Here is a 21,228-nt window from a genome sequence, read left to right as displayed (position 1 = left end):
CCCACTGTCCACCCGGCGCTCCCCTAACAATCACCAACAGTGGCAGGGCCGCCAAGCCTGGCAGCCGGAGGGGGAAGGGGATGCCAGAGCTTTGGCCCAGGTCCCTCTGCAGGATTCCTCCAGAGATGCCACTCGGTACCAGCTCCGGCCGGATGGGCCGACAGGGGTGATGCTGGGGTGAGGGGGCGGGCAGAGGTTTGACCTATAGGAGGGGACTCTTCTGTGTGGCGGGGAGGGTGGTTTGAGGGCTGGGTCCGGAGGCAGGCCACTGCAGAGAGCTGAACTGTACTGTGTAATAGAGGTCCAGTGTAGAGCCTGTGACCACAAGGCCAGGAGTGATGGCACGAGAGAGATGCGTCCACAGCCCTCCCTCATCCCTTAGCTCGTCAGGCGAGGCACAGGCCACAGGCAGAGAGCATAAGAACCATGAGGGGATGCTCAAAAGGGTCCCAGTGCAGCTGTTGGGTAGAGGGTAAATGGGAATAAAGGCAGAAAAGTCAGGGTGCCAAGGAGCTGTGGAAGCTGAACAGAGATGCCAGTTCAATGCTGAAATTCCCAGATGCACATGGGAAAATGCTTGGAAAGGTAGAGGCATTCTGCAAATTTAGGACAGCCCTCAGAGCAGTTCCTGGGAGCAGAGGAGAGAGAACACCATGCCAGAACTGTGGCCAGGCAGCACCTTAGCGATGCAGGCCACCTGAGCCAAGGTCAAGACCAAACTCTGTGGCCAGGGAATGTTCCTGCATATCCAGTCCTTTCCCTGCTGAGAAGAGAGCTAAGCAGTGAGGTAGGACTCCTGCACTGTGGGCAGGGGGAGGCAGGGGGCTGGGCTGGAACCCTTTAACAGGGGACACTCCAGAACTCTACAAGGAGAATCAGGACAAGGTGGGCACAAGTTAGGACTTGAATGTATTTTTGCCTCGTACTTAAATTTAAGTGGTCCCATATGAAAATTATAGTAGCTACCAATTATATATGAGGAGCATTATATTATTATCAGTATTAATATATAATAGTGTATTAGTCTTACTATATAGTGTATAACCTTATTATATAATCAGGTAGTCTGTTTCCTCTCTCCGAACGACAGCCTTTCATGGTGGGTAGGATATTTTACTGTTGAGAAAACACTGAGGTGGCACAGAGTTGGGATTTGAACCCAGGTCTGCAAATCCAGAGCCTGTGCTCTGTGTCCTTCACCAGAGTGTTCTGAAGGACCCCAGAGGTGTCACAGCTTCCCCGGAAGGAGGGCTTTCTTGCCTACCTGAGCAGCCCCGCCAAGGTCAGATGGCCACTCACGCAAAACTGTTAAGCAGGTATCTTGTACCAAATGTGGACATGGCTCAGGCTGACATCCTGATGAATTTCCACCACTGAGCTCACCACTCTGGGAGATCACCTGCAGAGCTGCAGGTTAGGAACAAGTGGACTGGGGAGGAAGCTCGCCTTCAGGTGCCAATTCCTAGGGATTTGGCTGTAAATCACTGCTCCACGGCTGATAGGCCCTGGGTGGGGGAGGGGTTGCAGAAGGCCCTGCTCCCCCCACCCCCCACCCCACTGGGTCAGCAGTCAGCAGTGCGGTCCCATTTGAGAAGCCCTCCAGGCTCTCTTACGGTTACTGCTCACCCTTACCTCCACTGCTCGGCTCAGCCTGGTACAAAAGGTCAGGTTCGTATTGGTCCTTCATTGTTTTGTCAGAATGGGGCTGGGCCTAGATTCTCTTTCAGAGAGCCAGAAGGTCACCTCCTCCCCCTGCTTTCCTGGGCTTTCTTGCTTCCTCAGCAGCCACCTGTGGTCATCTACCCTGGGCCCACTCTCTGTAAGATGGGGATGGAGGGTAAAACAGCAGCCACAGGGCAGCCCTAAGTGTCAGGTGAAGGGCGGGGCAGGAGCTCTGCAACCAGCCCAGTCTGGGATGCAGGGCATCTGCGGAGGTTTCTCGAAGCCGACATCTGGGCTGCTCCAGGATCTCCAAGGATAAGGGGGCAGGGAGGGAAGTAAGGAAAATATGAGCAACATTAGGGAGAAGGTGAGAGCGGGGAGGAAGGAGGATGAGGTGCATCCAAGGAGACCTAAGGACTCCGGTTTGGCCCCAGGACAGGTGGACAGGGAAGCAAGGCAAGGATGTGGCTGGCGGGACGGGACGCAAGGGGCTCTGAGTGCCCTGCTGGGGGGTTGCACTTTATCTAAAGGTACGGAGGCACCATGGCGGGGTTTGAGCAGTGCCCAGACGCCGGGGAGTGGGCTGGGAGGCAGATGCCTCATTGGGCAAGAAGTGATAATGTGGTACGGGGTGAAGAGCAGGGCATCCACCAGAGAGATTTTTTTTTTTTTTAGTTGAGATGAGATTCCCGTAACATAAAATTAACCAGTTTAAAGGGAGCAATTCAGGGGTATTTAGTACCTTTGCAACAGGATACAACCACCACCTCTGCCTAGGTCCAGAACGTCTTCACCACCCCAAAAGGAAACCCTGGACCCACTGAGCAGTCACTCCCCACTTCCCCAGCCCCTGTAACCACCTAATAAGCCTTCTGCCTCTGTACATTTGCCAATTGTGGACATTCTGTACAGGTGGAATCATACAACACGTGGGCTTCTGGCTCTGGCTTCTTTTGCTTCACGAAGAGCTGTTAGGGAGAACCCACAGGGCCTGGTGAGGATGGATGGATGCAGGAGGGAGGGATAAGTTAAAACTTTAGTCAAGTGTGGATGCTGGAACCGCTGGCTGTGGAAGAAGGTGACAGGATGGGCAGGAAGAAGATGATTGGCCTCCTATGACAGCTGCTAACTATGGGCACCTGTGGACAGGCTTATTGGCTGTGCAGGACTAGGGTGAAGGTGGAGGTCTGGGGAAGGGGGGTTGCTAGCCAGTGAGCCCGGCCGACTTCCAGGATCCAGCAGAGAATGTGTGAGAGTCAAGGGTCAAGGCTTTGGTGCTGAGGACAGGGGCAGCATTTCCGTGATGGTACCTGACGAGGGGCATCTAGAAAAGAGAGGAAAAGCCAAGTGACGCAGCAGGTGGAGAGAGGAGACAGAAAACATGCCCACACAAAAACTTGTACTGGAATGTTCACGGCAGCATTATCTGTAATAGCCCCAAAGTAGAAACAGCCCAGATGTCCATCAACTGCGGAATGGATAAACGGAGGTGATACATGGAAAAAAAGGAATGAAATCCAGACACACACTATAACAAGGATGAACCTTGAAAATAGTATATGTAAAAAAAAAAAAAAAAAAAAAAGCCAGTCATAAAAAGATCACACATGGCAGGATTCCATTTATATGGAAATGTCCAGAATAGGCAAATCCATAGACAGAAAGCAGATTTGTGCTTTCCCAAGGGCTGGGAAAGAGCAGGGGCGGGGAGGAATGGGGAGTGACTGCTAACGAAGACAGGGTTTCTTTTGGGAGTGATAGGAATGTTCTAGAATTGACTGGTGATTGGCTGCACAATACTGACTCTACTAAAGAAACCACTGAATCGTACACTTTAAGGGGGTAAATGATAGGATATGTGAATTATATTTCATGAAAGCTGTTATTTTTCAAAAGAGAGAGGAAGTCTGGCGAAAGCAATGGCTTGTGGAGGAAAGTACAAGCCCAAGTGAGAATAGGCGTGGAGAAAACAGCGGCCAGAGCTGGTGTCCCCGTGAAGCCAAAAATGAGTGAGGACAAGAAGTGAGAGCTTCCAGGACCGCGGGCTGTCATCAGAGGGTTGGGGGTGGGGAACCTCACACCTGGTGACAAGTCCATCTCTCTGGTCTTCCCGTCTCCGGGCAAATCATCTTGAGGTTTTCACATCTCTCTCGTATATGCTGTGATTCCAAGTCTTATCTGTTAAGATTTCTCTACTTGGGTTTTTCTGTCCTTCCTGCCCCTCCCTCCCTCATCCCTTGTTGTTAACACCTTCGCCCACAGTCCCCTGGCTCTACTGGCTTAGTTGGTGTCATCCCTCCCTCTCCCCAGAGCCACTAAAGCGAGGTCACCCTTCCCAGGTAGGTCAGCCATTCTGACTGCTTTAACAAAACATCGCAGACTGGGGGACTTATTAAAAAAAAAAAAAAGGCAGAAATTGATTGCTCACAGTTCCAAAGACTACAAGTCCAAGATCAGGATGCCAGCCTGGGTCCAGCGAGCGGCCCCCCTTGCAGGTCCCAAACTTGTTGTATCCTCCCAAGGCCGAAAGGGGAGGAGCTCAGTGGGGTCTCTCCCACACGGGCACCCAGTCCTGTCCGTGATGGCTCCACCCTCACGACCTAAGCGCCCCTCAAGGGCCCCACCCACCTCCCAACACCCTCCCTTTGGCTCACATAAGAATTTGGCGGTGGGGGTGGGGGGGACACGCAGACCACAGCACCAGGGAAGGTTCCCGCGCTGGTCACAGCTGCTCCTCTTAGTCTCCCTCAGGCAGATCTCAGCGCCGCTGCGGGCAGCGCCGTGGTTCCCCGAGAGGACCGCTCCGGCCAGCCCAGCCCAGCACAGAGTCTCAGGCCTCATTGCCCATTTTGACCCAAGAGCCCCCCCCCCCCGAAGGTGGCGCGGCCCCCTAGCTGGTGGATGGAGGCGGGGTGTTCCCCAGGCGACAGGGCAGTGACACGAGCCGAGCCGCAGGCCATCGCTGCGCCCTGGGGCCGTCCGCCCTGACATGGCCCCTCTCCTGCCGCTCTGCAGAGTACTCGGTGGCCCTGCCGCAGTCCGCCTTCCCGGGCCTCTTCGTGATGGGGGTGCTCCTCTGGAGCCTGCTGGAGTACCTCATCCACCGCTTCCTGTTCCACATGAAGCCCCCCAGGGACAGCCATTACCTCATCATGCTGCACTTCGTCCTGCACGGCCAGCACCACAAGGTGAGCGGGGCGGGCTCCCGCCTGTCGCCTGGCAGCTGTCCCCAGCGCCCAGGGGCCTGCGGGTCTCTGTGGGAGGCAGCTGGGGAGCAAGAGGCAATCAGGGTACCCCATGCTGCTCAGAGGGGTGACAGGCGCCTGGTCTGACTGGGGGCAGGCCTGGGCATTGGCGTCGTGAGCGCGCGTCGTGCCTGCGCGCAGTCCTCATTCACGCTGGGCAGGCAGCGGGTCCGGGTCCACTTCAGAGATCGCCTTGAATGGTCACAGCAACCAGTTCGTTCATTCATTCATTGGACAGACGCCCCCTCTCCTGCACCCCCAGTGCTCACCATGTGCAGGCACTGTTCTGGACACCGCTGGACAAAACAGTAAAAAGTCACAGCCCCCCGTAGAGCTTCCTTCTAAACACGGTGCTACGGTTGTCCCCCTCTGCAGAGCAGCACACTGAGGCTTGGAGAAAATTAAGAAACAGAGGAAGTTGCCCAAAGTCACTCCCAGGAGGTTGGGTCCCATTCTGTGAATTCGAGTCCAGGCACTCAACCCTCCACCACCCTGGGGCCCTTGGGGGACAGACAGTATGTCATCCAGAGGCTGGGAGCAAAAGCAGAGCTGATGTAGGAGGCTGCAGTCCCCACCCCTCCTCAGTTCTTGCAGGGTGCTATTCTCCGCCTCACCCAGGACGTGCCTTCCGTAGTTTTTCTCCCCCCCACCGCTTCCCACCTTCTTCAAGGGGGGGGGGGAGGCCCAGGTCAGCACATGGCCCTGAGACCATCACCTGCTTTATCTCGCTCTTCCCCACCCACCCTCCCAGCCCAGAGAGGGTTGGGCTCTTCCCAGAAGACTCACCAAGGCATTTCTGAAATCGTACCTCTATGCCAAGCCCTTGGCTTTTGATGTTCCAGAGCCCAAGTCTTGGCTCTTTGTTCTGGTTCACCGTGACCACACCCCCTTGGAACCAAGAAGGGCTGCCCTGAGGATGTAGGGACAGGGAGAATGTGTCTGTGAACACTTGCAGTACCATTCTTCCCTGTGAGCCTGCACTGACCTCAGCTTGTCAGGGTGCTGCTCCTCCCAGACAACACCAGGCCTCGGTCTGGGGACCCTGCGTGGTGTCTGGTGGTAGCTCTTCTCTCTAGCACTTTACAAATTCTAGAGCCCGAGTGACCTCATGAGCAGAGAGCAGGACTCTGAGCCATGAGGGTTCCACCCACATCACATCCACCATCATGTTCGGGGACAGGCTTCCAGGTCATACCCTGACTTGGAAACTGGGAGCAGGACAGGGTCTCAAGGGCTCTCAAGCATGGTGGCCGGCCCTCCCCAAAGCCACCGAAGGTGCTAGTCCTCCCACCCCCCATGACAGGTTGCTGGAATGTGTGGGCTGCTCTGCCCCTATCCTCTGCTGCTGAGACTACAGGTTGGCTGGCCTGGCTGTCTTCTGACGTGTGAGCCTCTCCATCCACAGGCACCCTTCGATGAATCCCGCCTGGTCTTCCCCCCCGTACCGGCTTCTCTGGGCATTGCCTTCTTCTACATCATTCTACGGCTCCTCCTCCCCGAGGCGGTGGGGGGCATAATGTTTGCTGGGGGCCTCCTGGGCTACATCATCTACGATATGATCCATTACTACCTACACTTCGGCTCGCCACACAAGGGCTCCTACCTGTACAACATGAAGACCTACCATGCCAAGCATCACTTTGCACATCAGAAGTCAGGTGAGGCCCCCATGTCCCTGCCTCCCCCGTTTGCTTACTCTTTTATTTGCCAGTCACCACTGAGGCCTTAGCAAAGTCCAGGCACTATTCTAGGTACGGGGGAATCTACAGCAAGGCAAATCAGGAGCTCTAACCCCGCTCCCTGGGAGACAAAGAAGGAAATCAATAAATTAGCAAAGATGATTTTAGGCCATGTTAAGGGCCACAGAGAGAAGAAACCAACAGGTTGTGGGAGAGGGTCCAGCTGTGTCTAATAAAATATAATGCGAGTCACAGATGTGATTTTAGATTTTCTAGTGGCTTCATTGACAAGTAAAATTAAACAGATATAATTAGTTTTTTCTAAATTTTTAAAATATTTTTATTTATTTATTAGAGAGAGAGAGAGAGAGAAAAGAAGCGTGAATGGGGTGGGGGGGCAGAGGGAGAAGCAGGCTCCCCGCTGAGCAGAGAGCCTGATGCAGGACTCGATCCCAGGACCCCTGGGATCATGACCTGGGCCTAAGGCAGATGACTGAGCCACCCAGGCGCCCCAGATGTAGTTAGTTTTGATAATATATTTTATTAAGCCAAATACAACCAAAATATCACCATTTCAACCCATAACTAATACAGAAATTTGCTAATGAGCTGTATTACATTCTCTGTCATATATTAAGTCTTCAACATCTGGTGTGGACTTTACACTTAAAGCACATCTCAATTCAAGTGCTAAGCTTTCATTAGAAATACTTGATCTATTTTTAGAGTTTATAAAATTGACTATAAAAAGTGCCAAAAAAGTAGATTCATACATGTGAGTTGTCGTAAACGGTGCTTACAAGTTTTCCAGAACTTAATCAACTCTCTGTTTTCAAACTGAAATTTAAGTCAAGTAAAATAGAATGACATTAGGAATCTAGTACCTCCATAGCTCTAGCTCTAGTGGTTTGGTGCCCAGCAGCCACACGGGCCAGGGTCTCCCACCTACGACAGCCCAGCCCTAGGTCGAGCATTCCAGGAAGGTGTCCGCGCAGAGCTGTCTTTGCAGCTGAGGCGTCCACTAAGAGGAGCCGGCATCCAGTGTCCGGGGAAAGAGCGTCCCAGGAGCAACAGGTGCAAAGCCTCTGTTCCAGCCTGTGAAGCAGGAATGAACTTGTCATCTCCAAAGAGAAGGAAGAGGCTGAAGTATGAGAGAGAGGAAGCATCAGGCAGGAGCCAGGCTCTCCCTGGAACTCAGGACCGATAAGGAACTTGGATTTATTCCCTTGGCATCCTCGGGAGACTAGAAACACAAGTGCCGGGCTCTCGACTTCTGCCAGGATGGCCCCGAGAGTTGGGAAGGCCAGCAGGGACAGATGTTCAAACCCCGCCTGCGCGCTGGTCCTCCCTCCCCAGGCTCCCTTCCCGAGGAAATTCCTCGCCCGTCCTCACCAGTGCCTCATCTTCTCCCCGTTTGTCTCCCTCTCTAGGATACGGCATCAGCAGTAAACTGTGGGATCACTTCTTCCACACCCTCATACCGGAAGAGCCCCACCTGAAGATGCAATGACAACTCCCAGCCCCACCGTCCTACCCTCTGCCCGGCCGTGGCCTCTGCCCCATCCCCGCCGCACACCCCCCCACACCCAGACCCTGCAAAGAAGGTTTGCTCGGCCAGGCAGGACAGGCTTTGTCGGGCTGGTGAGGGTGCTGGGGAGACCAGGAAGGCTGGGACTGACCCCGAGACAGCGCTCCTGACCCACCAAGTAGCTCTCGGGGATGAGCTCTTTCCTGGAGCATCTCGGCCTCTCCACTTGCACCCCTGCCCTGAGCCTTAGCCCACGGGACTGCTTCAGGACCTGGCCAACAGGGAATTTCCCAAGGGGAATGAAGGAAACTGACCTCTGAGGCCAAACCTGTGTCCCCACATGTGTCTTACAGCTTGGACTCCCTAGGTAGGACACGCCTGTCCCCATGGTGGAGCTGCAAAGAGTGGGTGTGCAGGGCCTGTGGCCCTTGTCTCCCTAACCGTCCTTTTCTGGGGAGACTTTGGTGGCTCTTGCTGTTCTCCTGATGAGTGGAGAACACTGAGGTAGAGGAAGGGCTCTTGTCATAAGAAGAGACGACATGACGCCTCCCGCAGGCCACCTCCAGTTCCAGCGGCAGTGCCTTTGTCTACGACCCGTCAAACCTGCCCACTGTGGGGCCAGATGTCTCGGGCTGCATCTCCTCCAGCGCCCACACGCAGGGCCCTCACCTGCCTCTGCAGATGGGCCGGGGGGCTGCTGGCGGGGCTTCCAAGCTGATGGGAGCCCAGGCCCCTTTCCTTAGGAACCAGCAGCTTCTCTAGCGCTAACCCGCCTGTCTTCAGAATCTTAAAGCTTTTCCCCAAGGGAGGCTGAAGAGGCTTCTCTGTGGGTAGGAGCCCCACCCGATGTCTGGCCATTCTTGACCTCTGCCTGGCACAGGTGGGCCTCTACCCCCCTCACTCAGGACCCTTCCAGCTAGTGCCTCCTGACACCAAGAAGGAGCTTTCATGCGGTGCCTTATCTCCCCGACCTGCTTCCCTGCACCTTCCCCCCAGCAGATGAGGTTCTCGCCCCTTCTTCCTTATAACCAAAACCCTCACTGCTCCTAAGAGAGTCTTATTTATAAACCATATAAATGCCTTTAGTCTGGCCCCAGACCAAGTAGCTGCTCAGACTGCCCTGTCTAATCCTCCATGTCAGGCTTATGTAAAAAAATGTTGTCCTGTTCTTGTTTTCTTCTTACCCACAAACCGTTACTACTTGAAATTTCCTGAAAACTCGCTGAGGGTAAAGGCTAAAAAGAAAAGCAGCGTGAAGAATCCTGTGATTTGTACTGTTTACTGTGGAGTTATTTAAAGATTTCAGAATAAATATGCAAACTACAATTGTGAAATAAAGGTGTACATAAATTGTATATTTTGGAAAAATAAAAACGCTGAAAAAAGAAAATCAAGAAAGTTTTGCTGCTCCCGTGGGTGGTGCCCCACCAGACGTCCTGGCTGGGGGGAGGGGCGGCCGGGGTTGGGGGGAGAGGAAGAGGCTGGTCTAGCAGGGCAGGAACATCTTTTTTTCTCACTGACCAGGCTGTGTAGACCTGCGGGAGCATCCTGATGATAAAAAGCTTACCAACCCTTACCCTCTGATTCTGTCTTATTACTGCTGTAAATTCTCCGCAGACCACACCGCCCCTCACTGCCGGCGCCTGGGGTGGAGGCCTGGACACAGCATTCTTCCAGGATTTATCAGACCCCAGCTGAGATCCCAATGGACTTTCCTAAAACAAAGGGAGAAGGCTGTAACAACAAAGGCCCACAGAGGGAACTAGAAATTCCGGCTAGCTCAGTGCAGATAAAAGAGTTTCTCAAGAGGTCTTCTCACCCACATCCGTTCCCACCAGGGGAACCTGTCCTCAACACTCGGGAGGCCCCGGGTGGCTCAGTCGGTTAAGCGTCTGCCTTCTGCTCAGGTCATGATCACTGGGGACCTGGGGTCAAAGCCCACATCCAGCTCCTTGCTCAGCGGAGAGCCTGCTTCTCCCTCTACTTACCTCTCTTTCTCTCTCTCTCTCTCTCTGACAAATAAAATAATAAATAAAAATCTTAAAAACAAAATGTTTGGTGTCTAATTCAATCTGATTGGCGACGATGGACCGGATTTGCCCTCCAGAGGCAGAACCAGAAGTAGAAGAGGAAGAGGAAGGAAGCTAATAAGCTACTGTCGGTTAGGCTCTGGAACCCAGAAGGAGTCCCAGCGTCTGGCACCTGTTCAGGCTGAAGCAGCCAGCCAGGCTTCCATCCTGAAGATACGTGCGACCTCTCTGAGCCACCCATCCCACAAACTCCTGGAACTGGGCCTGTGCAAGCGGCAGAAATCACAACCTGCACTTCCTAGGTGTTGCCGGAGATCTGACCCACAGAACATCGCCCCCCAAGGGATAACAAGAAACAAAAAGAAGCAAAGGAAGAGATTCACTAGGTGTAAATGGGCAAATCTACCAAAGTCTAAGATGACCAAATTTGAGGAAAAAAAAATTGGAAAAAAAAACCCTTATATGAAGGATTGAAACAGAACTACTAGGACATGCCAAAAATCCAAGTGAGTTTATAGCATGGTAATAAGAAGATTTAGAGGAAAAATTAGTGAAACCAAGCCAATCTATTAATGAAAAGTTCCACTCAGTGAACACTGGACAGATTCCCCCAGGGCTTCTTCTTGTGCCCACTAAAGCTTTCCAGGGGCTTAAGAATTTCCACAGAGCCTTTGGAAGACAGTCAGCCTCACTGTACAGAAAAGAATGTAAGTGCCATGAGGCCATTAACCTCAAGCGAGCTGGCACTCACAGTGCATTCCCTACTTGCTGACCATCTGGTAGAGTCAGGGGATTTTATTACCAAGTGCAAGAGACATGATCAAAATGCCAGCACAGCTAGCATGAGGGGAAAGCCTGGAACTCGTGGCACATGACTATGTTTCTTTTTTTTTTTTTTAAGATTTTATTTATTTATTTGACAGAGAGAGATCACAAGTAGATGGAGAGGCAGGCAGAGAGAGAGAGAGGGAAGCAGGCTCCCCGCTGAGCAGAGAGCCCGACGCGGGACTCGATCCCAGGACCCTGAGATCATGACCTGAGCCGAAGGCAGCGGCCCAACCCACTGAGCCACCCAAGCGCCCACTATGTTTCTTTTTTGTTTAGTTTTTGTGTGTGTGGTTTTTCCTTAAGATTTACTTACTTCCGGGGCGCCTGGGTGGCTCAGTGGGTTAAGCCGCTGCCTTCGGCTCAGGTCATGATATCAGAGTCCTGGGATCGAGTCCCGCATCGGGCTCTCTGCTCAGCGGGGAGCCTGCTTCCTCCTCTCTCTGCCTGCCTCTCTGCCTACTTGTGATCTCTCTCTGTCAAATAAATTAAAAAAAAAAAAAAAAGAAGATTTACTTACTTCCGGGCGCCTGGGTGGCTCAGTGGGTTAAGCCGCTGCCTTCGGCTCAGGTCATGATCTCAGGGTCCTGGGATCGAGTCCCGCGTCGGGCTCTCTGCTCAGCGGGGAGCCTGCTTCCCTCTCTCTCTCTCTGCCTGCCTCTCCATCTACTTGTGATCTCTCTCTGTCAAATAAATAAATAAAATCTTAAAAAAAAAAAAAAGATTTACTTACTTCCTTTTGGAGAGAGGGAGCCCATGGGTTCACGGTGGCGGGGGTGGGGGAAAGAGATACAGGGAAGGAAGAGAAGCCGACTCCCTCCTGAATGGGGAGCCTGATGCAGAGCTCCAACTCCTGATCTCATGACTCTGAGACCATGACCTGAGATCAAGAGTTGGACGCTCAACGGACTAAGCCACCCAGGCGCCCCTGACTATGTTTATTTCTACAGTGAGAGAAGATTCACAAATCATCAAGAAAGCTTCATGGTTGCTCGGGCAAAGGGCCATTTAAGTTCTGATTGGCGTAAATACCCAGGCTGACTGACTCTCAGGGATCCTCGAAATTTACAGCCCCCCTCCCTTGATTCTGTAGCAACAGCCCAGCTGCCTGGCCGAGGACAGGTCCATAGCCATTACATTCATTTCTGGCACTGGGCTTGTACTTGCAGATATGCTGTCTTTGGGCGTTTCTTGGCTGACCTGAAGAACTGCCCTCGTAACTCCACTCTGTTCCATTCCTCATTGGCTCTGGCTTCTGATCTCTGCCTTTGAACTTTGTACCATTTCTTATTGTGCCGAACACAATGCCCAACTTACAACAGGCCTCAATAAATGTTAGTCTCGTCTCTGTCAGATCTCCCGTAGGTTCCCTAGTTTGAGAGCCTTCTCCACCTGTTCCCTGGCCTCTGCTGCCCTCTGGTGACAGCATGAAGCTCTGTCCCTTATGGCTACCCTTGCAGTGACCGTTTTGGAATCTGGTGTCTGTGGTTGTAAAATAGCAGCAATTTTCCACGTTACCTGGTCTCTTTGCTTACTGTTTTGTCTCGTTGACTGCTTTTGAAGGAAATCTGGAACTATGTGTATGAATTTCCGGTTCTAATTTTCCAGGAAGATATGATGACTGCAGAAATTCAACTGGAGCTTTCGTTACAGTGAGGTGATGATAGCACAATGAATAAATTTTAGCTAGTCAGGATGCTGCAAGTGGAATGTGAGATTTGGAAAATGTCAGAAGTCTTCTCCTTCTGACATTTATTTACAAATACTTTATAAGCTTGTAGTAGGGAGAAAGAAGAAATTATTTAAAAAGGAGGAGGAGGGGGGCGCCTGGGTGGCTCAGTGGGTTAAGCCTCTGCCTTCGGCTCAGGTCATGATCTCAGGGACCTGGGGTCGAGTCCCGCGTCGGGCTCTCTGCTCAGCAGGGAGCCTGCTCCCTCCCCCCACCCGCCCCGCCTGCCTCTCTGCCTATTTGTGATCTCTCTCTCTCTGCCAAATAAATAATAAAATATTAAAAAAAAAAAAAAAGGAGGGGGAGGAGGGGGGAGGAGGAGAAGAAAGAGAAGAAGAAGAAATCTCATTTTGGAAAAAGCATAAAGGTGGGATCCTGTTTTCATTTAGGTTGACACTAAAATGAGAACACTGAAGTGGTAGTTAATTTGGAAGGCAATTGCAGAAACAGTATGAAATTGGGAAGGATCAGACAGGAAAAGTGGGGAGCCACCTGGGATGAGTATGTGAAATTCTCATGCAGTTTCTGCAGGGGCATCTTGAGACGCAGACCGAATACCTGGCAGGGTTGTTCACCTAAAAGACAAGAACCTGGGACGTGTCTCCACCAGCCTCCTCTCCTTTCCGTTGAGGGTTATATTCAGGGGTGTCGACTCCCTCCTCACACATGAGCCGGCCTGACATGCAAGCCAGCCAGATTCTTTGGCTTTGACAAAGTCCTGGAGCAAAAGCAGAAAGATGGATATGTGCGCTTGAAGTGGGGTGCAGGTTGAGTGAGAGCTTCCTAGGAATCATCCAGCAGAACTGTGGCTGAAATCAAAGCTGAGACCATATTCAGACACAGCATTCCACTACAACTGAAGTGAAGACCAGAGGTGGACAGAAGGAATCACCATATGTATCTAACACAGAATCCGAAGGTCCATATCGTCAGTGTAAGAGGGAACCAGCAATAGACCCACCTTCCCAGGGCATTGCCTGCATGGAGAGGAGAAAAGAGAATACAGAACCACAGGCATAGCCCTTATGGAGGTCTGAAGCCTGCATTTATGCAAACCATGCGGTCCCAAACACCTCAAGTCAAAAATTTAGTGTAAAGTATGTCTCAAGGCTCTCAGAAGAAGGATTTACAGATTTCTGTGGAGAAATGAAATGCAATGTCAACCAGACCTCAAAAAACTCCCACAGATGAAATTCCAAGAACTATAAACTCACAATAAAAATAAAACAAAACACACAAGGAAAAAAGGCACCATGAGTAAAAGTTGATAGAAACAAAATGCAACAGAAACAGACTCACGAAGACACCAAACACTGAAATTATGAGATGTGCTAGTTATTTTCCATTTGTTCTCCAGATTCACTCTGCATCTTTCCCCCATTCCGCTCCATATCCTATGTGAATTGCATTGGTGTGTTCTTTTGTTTATTGGCTGCAAATAGAGGTACCTCAAGAGATTGGCAGATGGAGTGGAGTGGAGTCCAGGTACACATTCTTATGGCTCTTTCATCTTTTTCAGCAATGTTTTGTGCTTTTCAGTGTACAAGTTTTTTCACCCATTTGGTCACTTTTATGCCTAAATATTTTATTCTTTTGGCTGCTATTGTAAATGGAATTGTTTTCTTAATTTCCATTTTGTATTTTTCATGACCAAGTTATAGGAATAACTGATTGTGTTAGTCTTGTATCTTGCAACTCTACTGAGTTATTAGCTCTAGTAAAATAGGTTTTATGGATTCTTGGAGTTTTCTTTGTGCAAGATTGTGTCATCTGTGAATAGAGATAGTTTTACATCTCTTTATCCAATTTGGAAGCCTTTATTTTTTTCATGACTAATTGTTCTGGATGGAACTAGTACAATGTTGAATAGTGATGATGAGAATGGGTGTCTTTGTCTTGTTCCTGATCTTAGGAGGAAAGCATCTAGTCTTTCACCATTAGGTATGAGATGTCAGGTATGGGTTTTTCATAAATGTCCTTTATCATATTGAGGAAGTTCCCTTCTATTCCTGGTCTGATGAGTGTTTTAACCATGAAAGGGTCTTGAGTTTTGTCAAATGTTTTCTTCTGCCTCAACTGAGATGATCCTGTGGTTTTTCTTCCCTTTGTTCTATTTATGTAGTGTATTCCATTGATTTTATATGTGAAACCAGCTTTGCATTTCTGGAATAAATCCCATTTGGTCACAGCATATAATCTTTTAATATGTTCTGGAATTCAGTTTTATAAATTTTGTTGAAGAGTTTTGCATCTGTATCCATCAGTGATAATCGGTTTCTAGTTTTCTTTCTTGTGGTGCCTTATCTAGCTTTGGTATCAGGGTAAGGCTGGCTTCCTAAAATGGGTTAGAAAGTATATTCTCCTGGGGCGCCAGGGTGGCTCAGTGGGTTGGGCCTCTGCCTTCGGCTTGGGTCATGGTCTCAGGGTCCTGGGATCGAGCCCCCACATCGGGCTCTCTGCTCAGCAGGGAGCCTGTTTCCTCCTCTCCCTCTGCCTGCCTCTCCGCCTGCTTGTGATCTGTCAGATAAATTTTAAAAAATAATAATACTAATAAATATTATTATTTATAAATAAATATTTATTTATAAATAAAGAAAGTATATTCTCCTTTTCTATTTTTGGAAGAGTTTGAGAAGGATTGCTGTTAATTCATTTTTCAAAGATTTATTTATTTGAGAGAGAGAATGCAAATAGGGGGAGGGGCAGAGGGAGAGAGAATCAAAAGTGGACTCCCTGCTGAGCACAGAGCCTGATGCCGACCTTGACCCCATGACCCTAAGATAATGACCTGAGCCTAGACCAAGAATCAGATGCTCAACCCACTGAGCTACCCAGACACCCCCCGTTAATCCATTTTTAAATGTTTGGTAGAATTCACCCATGAAATCATCTGACATGGACCTCTCTTTGTTGAGTGGGTTTTGATTACGGATTTAATCCCTTTACTTATTTATTTATTTATTTTCAATCCCTTTACATTTTATAGGTCTGTGCAGATTTTCCATTTCTTCTTCAGTCCTTTAGGTAATTTGTGTGTTTCTAGGAACCTGTCTCTCTCTTCTAGGTCATCTAATTGTTTGGCATACATTTGTTCATAGTATTAGAGTACTTTCATTTCTTTTTTTTTTATTATTGTGGAAAGAACATTTAACATGAGATCTGCACTTTTGACAAGTTTTTAAGTGTACAGTATGTTACTGTTGACTCTAGGTACACTGTTGTACAATAATCTCTAGGACTTATTCATCTTACTTGACTGAAAGTCTATGTCCCTTAATTAGTAACTTCCCATATCACCCTTACCCCAGCCCCCAGCAATCACCATTCCATTCTCTGATTCTATGAATTTGACTATTTTAGATACCTCAATAAATGGGGTCATATAGAATTTGTCTTTCTATGTCTGGTTTATTTCACTTAGCTCAAGGTTCATCTGTGTATTTGCCTGTTGCAGAATTTCCATCTTTTTAGGGCCAAATAGCATTCCGTTGTAAGTATATACTGTATTTTCTTTATCCATTCATCTGTCAACAGACATTTAAAGGTTTTTTTTTTTTCCCATCTTGGCTAATATGAATAGTACTGAGGTCCTGATTTCAATTCTTTTTTTTTTTTAAGTAATTATTTATTTATTTAACAGAGAGAAATCACAAGTAGGCAGAGAGGCAGGCAGAGAGAGGAGGGAAGCAGGCTCCCCACTGAGCAGAGAGACCGATGTGGGGCTCGATTCCAGGACCCTGAGATCATGACCTGAGGTTCTAACCCACTGAGCGACCCAGGCGCCCCCTGATTTCAATTCTTTTGGACATATACTCAGAAACAGGATTGCTACATTATATGGTAGTTATACTTTTAATTTTGGGGCAAACCTCCATACTGTTTTCCATAGTGACTGGACCATTTTACATTCTCAGAAGTATGCAAATGTTCCAATTTCTCCACATCTTTGCCAACACTTTTTGTCTTTTTTTTTTTTTATATATAGCAGCCATGCTAATAGGTATGAGGTAATATCTTATTGTGGTTTTGTCTTGCATTTCCCTGTCATTAGTAATGTTGAGCATTTTTTCATATACCTGTTAGCTTTTGTGTGTCTTTTTTTGGAGAAATGTCTATTCAAGTCCTTTTTTAAAAACCAGATTATTGTAGTTGTAGGATTCCTTATATATTTTGCAAATTTACCCCTTATCAAATCAAAATATATGGTTTGGAAATATTTTCTTCCATTCCATTGGTTGCCTTTTCACTCAGTTGGTTGTTTCTTTTGTTATGTAGAAACTTTTTAGTTTAATATAATCCTTTGTTTTTGTTACCTGTGCTCTTGTAGCCATATCGATGAAATAAGTGCTAGGTTCAATGCTACAAAGATTTTCTCCTATGTCTTCTTCCAGAAGTTTTACAGTTTCAAGTCTCATGTTTAAGTCTTTAATCCATTTTGAGTTGATTTTTTGTGTATGATATAAGATAAGGGTCCGATTTAATTATTTTGCATTTGGATACCCAGTATTCCCAACACTAGCTGTTGAAGAGATTATCCTTGCCCTATTGTGTATTCTTGGGACCTTGACAAAGATCAGGTGACTGTATATGTGTGGATTTATTTCTGGGCTCTCTATTCTGTTCCATTGTTCTGTATGTTGGCCTATATCCAGTATCATAATGTTTTGATTGTGTACCTTTGTAATATTTTGAAATCCAGTTTTGTTCTTCTTTCTCAAGAGTAATTTGACTATTCATGGTCTTTTATGGTTCCATATTAATTTTAGACTTGTTTTTCTATTTCTGTAAAAAAAAAAAAAAGACATTAGAGGTTTTGATAGGGATTGCACTGAATCTGTAGGTCACTTTGGGTAGTATGAACTGTTTAACAATATTAAGTTTTCCAATCTATGAACATAGGATGTCTTTCTATTTGCTTTTGTCTTAATTTCCCTCATCAGTGCTTTGTAGTTTTCCATCTTGCCAATATGTGGAATTTGAGAAACAAGGCAGAAGATCATAGGGGAAGAGAGGAAAAAAATAAAACAAGATGAAACTAGAGAGGGAGACAAATCTTAAGAGAACCCCCCCCTTTTTTTTTTAAGATTTTAATTATTTATTTATTTGACAGAGAGAGACATGGTGAGAGAGGTAACACAGGCAGGGGAAGTGGGAGAGGAAGAAGCAGGCTTCGTGCTGAGCAGGGAGAGTGTTGTAGGGCTCAATCCCAAGGCCCTGGGATCATGACCTGAGCAGAAGGCAGACATTTAAGACTGAGCCACCCAGGTGCCCCCATTAGAGACTCTTAATCTTAGGAAACAAACTGAGACTTGCTGGAGAGGAGGGTGTGGGAGGGATGGGGTGGCTGGGTGATGGACATTGGGGAAGGTATGCGCTATAATGAGATCTGTGAATTGTGTAAGACCGATGAATCACAGACCTGTACCCCTGAAACAAAGAATACATTGTATGTCAATAAGACATACACACATACACACACAGTTGATTTTTCTATGTTGATTTTGTATCCTGTGACTTGACTAAATTCATTTATTCTAACAGTGTTTTTCTTAATGGAGTCTTTTGGATTTTCTGTATATAAAAGCATGTCACCTGCAAACAGGGACAGCTTTACTTCTTCCTTTCCCATTTGGATGCCTTTTATTTCTTTTTCTTGCCTAATCGTTCCAGCTAGGATTTCAATTATTATGTTGAACTGAAGTGGTGAGAGTGGGCATTCTTGCTTTATTCCTGATCTGGAGGAAAAGCCTTCAGTTTTTCACCATTGAGTATGATGTTAGCCATGGGCTTGTCATATATGGTCCTTATTAAATTGAGATAATTTCCTTCTATGTCTAGTTTGTCAAGAGTTTTTATTATGAAAGAATGTTGAATTTTGTGAAATGCTTTTTTCTGTATCTATTGAGACGATCATGTGTTTTTATCTTCTCATCTGTTAATATGGTGTATCACATTAACTGATTTTCATATGTTGAGCCATTCTTGCATCCCAGGAATAAACTCGACCTGGCCATAGTGTATGATCCCTTTAATGTGCTTTTGGGCTTGGTTTACTAATATTTGATTGAGGAATTTTACATATATACTCATTAAGCATATTACCTCTAGTTATCTTTTTTTTTAAAGATTTTATTTATTTATTTGACAGACACAGAGATTACAAGTAGGCAGAGAGGAAGGCAGAGAGAGGGGGGCGGGGGAAGAAGCAGGCTTCTGGCTGAGCAGAGAGCCCGATGCGGGACTCGATCCCAGGACACTGGGATCATGACCTGAGCCGAAGGCAGAGGCTTAACCGACTGAGCCACCCAGGCGCCCCTTACCTCTAGTTATCTTGTGGTATCTTTGGCTTCAGTTTCAGGGTAATGCAGCCTCAAAAAATGAGTTTGTAAGAGTTCTCCTTCAATTTTTCACAACAGTTTGAGGATTGGTGTTAATTCTTTAAATGTTTGGTAGAATTCATCAGTGAAGCCATCTGGCCCTGAACTTTTCTTTGTTGGGAGGTTTTTGATTACTGAGCCACTCCATATTAGTTATAAGTCTGTTCAGACTTCGTATTTCTTCATGATTTAGTCTTGATAAGTTGTATGTTCCTAGGAAATTATTCTTTTCTTCTACGTTATCTGGGCTGTTGGCATACAGTTGTTTATTATAGTCTTTAATGATCCTTTCTATTTCTATAATATCTTTCATTTGTGATTTTATTTGACTCTTCTCTCTTTTTTTCTTAGTCTAAGGGTTTGTCAATTTTGTTTATCTTTTCTTTAAAAAAAAAACATTTGGGCTCACTGGTTTCTTTTTTCCTTCCTTCCTTCCATCCTTCTTCTTTTTCTCATCTTTCTAGTAGGCTCCATATCTAACATGGAGCCCAACAAAGGGCTTGAACTCATGACCCTGAGGTCAAGACCTGAGCTGAGGTTAAGAGTCAGACAATTAACTGACTGAGTCAACCAAGTGCCCCTTTTCCTATTATGTTTCTATTTTCTATTTCATTTCTTTGTACTCTAATATCTATTGCCATTCTTCTGCTAACTTTGGACTTTGTTTGTTCTTTTTTTAGTTCCTTGAGGTATAATACCGGTTATTTATTTGAACTTTTTCTTTAATGAGTATATTTATTACTATAAACTTCCCTTTTATTTATATTTAGAGATTTTATTTATTTATTTATTTATTTGTCAGAGAGACAGAGAGAGAACAGAAGCAGGGGGAGCAGCAGGCAGAGGGAGAAGCAGGCTCCCTGCTAAACAGAGAGCCCATTGCTGGACTCAATCCCAGGACTCTGGGATCATGACCTGAGCTGAAGGCAGATGCTTAACCCACTGAGCCACCCAGGCATCCCTGAACTTCCCTTTTAGTAATGCTCTTTTTGTGTCCCATAAGCTTTGGTACCTTGTGTTTCATTTTCATTTGTCTCAAGGTATTTTGTAGTTTTGATTTGATTTCTTCTTGAACACAATGGTTGTTCAAGAGTTGTTTAATTTCTACATATGTGTGAATTTTCCAGTTTCCCTTCTGCTACTAATTTCTAGTTTCATTCCACTGTGGTCAGAAAAGATATGTGGTATGACTTCTATCTTCTTAAATTTGTTGAGAGTTTTTGTGACCTAATGTGATTTATCCCTGGCAGAAGAGAAACTGCCTCTTGCTCCAGAGTTTCAAGGTCCAGACCTCTCCATGCAGCCTACCTGAAGCTTGTCTTCACTGAGACCACATCCTTGCTTAGCTTTCTTCTCTCCGTCTGCTCTATCTTAACTCCTATCTTGAGAGCCTTCCTTCAATAAATCACATGTGCCGGAATTTCTTTCTTTCTCAGATTCTGCCTCTAGGAAACCTCAAATAAGAAGAAAATGTGACACAATAGATGGAAAACAATAAATGAATAAGCAAACACCGCAGACATCCTTCACCTCTGCCTTCCCAATCCAAACTGTGATCCAATTCTGTCCTTTCAGAGGAAAATAGTGAGTACATGAATGACGTCACTTAGACTTTCCAGCTGGGAACACAGCTAACTTTAATAAAACATGCCTCACACTTTAAAAGAAAGCTGAGCACTGACCTAATGGGGGAGATGATTTCCCCCTCTTAGCTGTGTTTCTTCCCTCACACACACACCCCCTCCCATATTTTCAAGCACACAAAAGCAGACACAAGAACCTCTGCTCAGGCCCCCACAGTTTTTTGCTCATCCAATCCTTCCCATATCATATTCTGTCTATAATAGTTCTCTGCACCTTATTTTTTTTCTGAATCCCTAGCCCTCAGTAGAGGGCCTGATACCGGTGACTCCTCTATACTATACATAGTTACTGAGTGAATTTGGAAAAGTGAGGGAAAGGGCGGAAAAGGCAGGAAGAAGGAAGGAGCCTTCGCTCGGAACTGCCTAGGAAGGGGTTTTAGGGAGTCAGGGCATCGTGAGTGAGCCTGGCGGCTGGCAGCAAGAGCAACGTGGAAAGCTTGGAGGAGGCGTGTCAGACATTCCCTCACCACGCCCCCGGCTAAGGATGCAGTCCAATAGGCTGGCCTGGGG

At 47.3% G+C, this 21,228-nt stretch overlaps 1 protein-coding gene across 1 annotated transcript in view; it reads left to right on the top strand.

Moving 5' to 3' along the window:
- Nucleotides 1–9,508, top strand: part of FA2H (fatty acid 2-hydroxylase) — a 45,429-nt gene extending 35,921 nt beyond the window's left edge. The window contains exons 5-7 of the mRNA XM_004754006.3: nucleotides 4,678–4,850; nucleotides 6,313–6,565; nucleotides 8,017–9,508. Coding sequence (XP_004754063.1) covers nucleotides 4,678–4,850; nucleotides 6,313–6,565; nucleotides 8,017–8,096 — 506 coding nt within the window. The 3' untranslated portion in view covers nucleotides 8,097–9,508. The remainder of the gene's footprint in view (nucleotides 1–4,677; nucleotides 4,851–6,312; nucleotides 6,566–8,016) is intronic.
- The last annotated feature ends 11,720 nt before the right edge of the window (nucleotides 9,509–21,228 follow it).

The sequence above is a fragment of the Mustela putorius genome, unplaced genomic scaffold (assembly GCF_011764305.1).
Source record: "Mustela putorius furo isolate JIRA1106 unplaced genomic scaffold, ASM1176430v1.1 tig00000174_pilon_pilon_pilon, whole genome shotgun sequence".
Lineage (NCBI taxonomy): Eukaryota > Metazoa > Chordata > Mammalia > Carnivora > Mustelidae > Mustela > Mustela putorius.
This window is presented reverse-complemented; position numbering and strand designations above follow the sequence as displayed.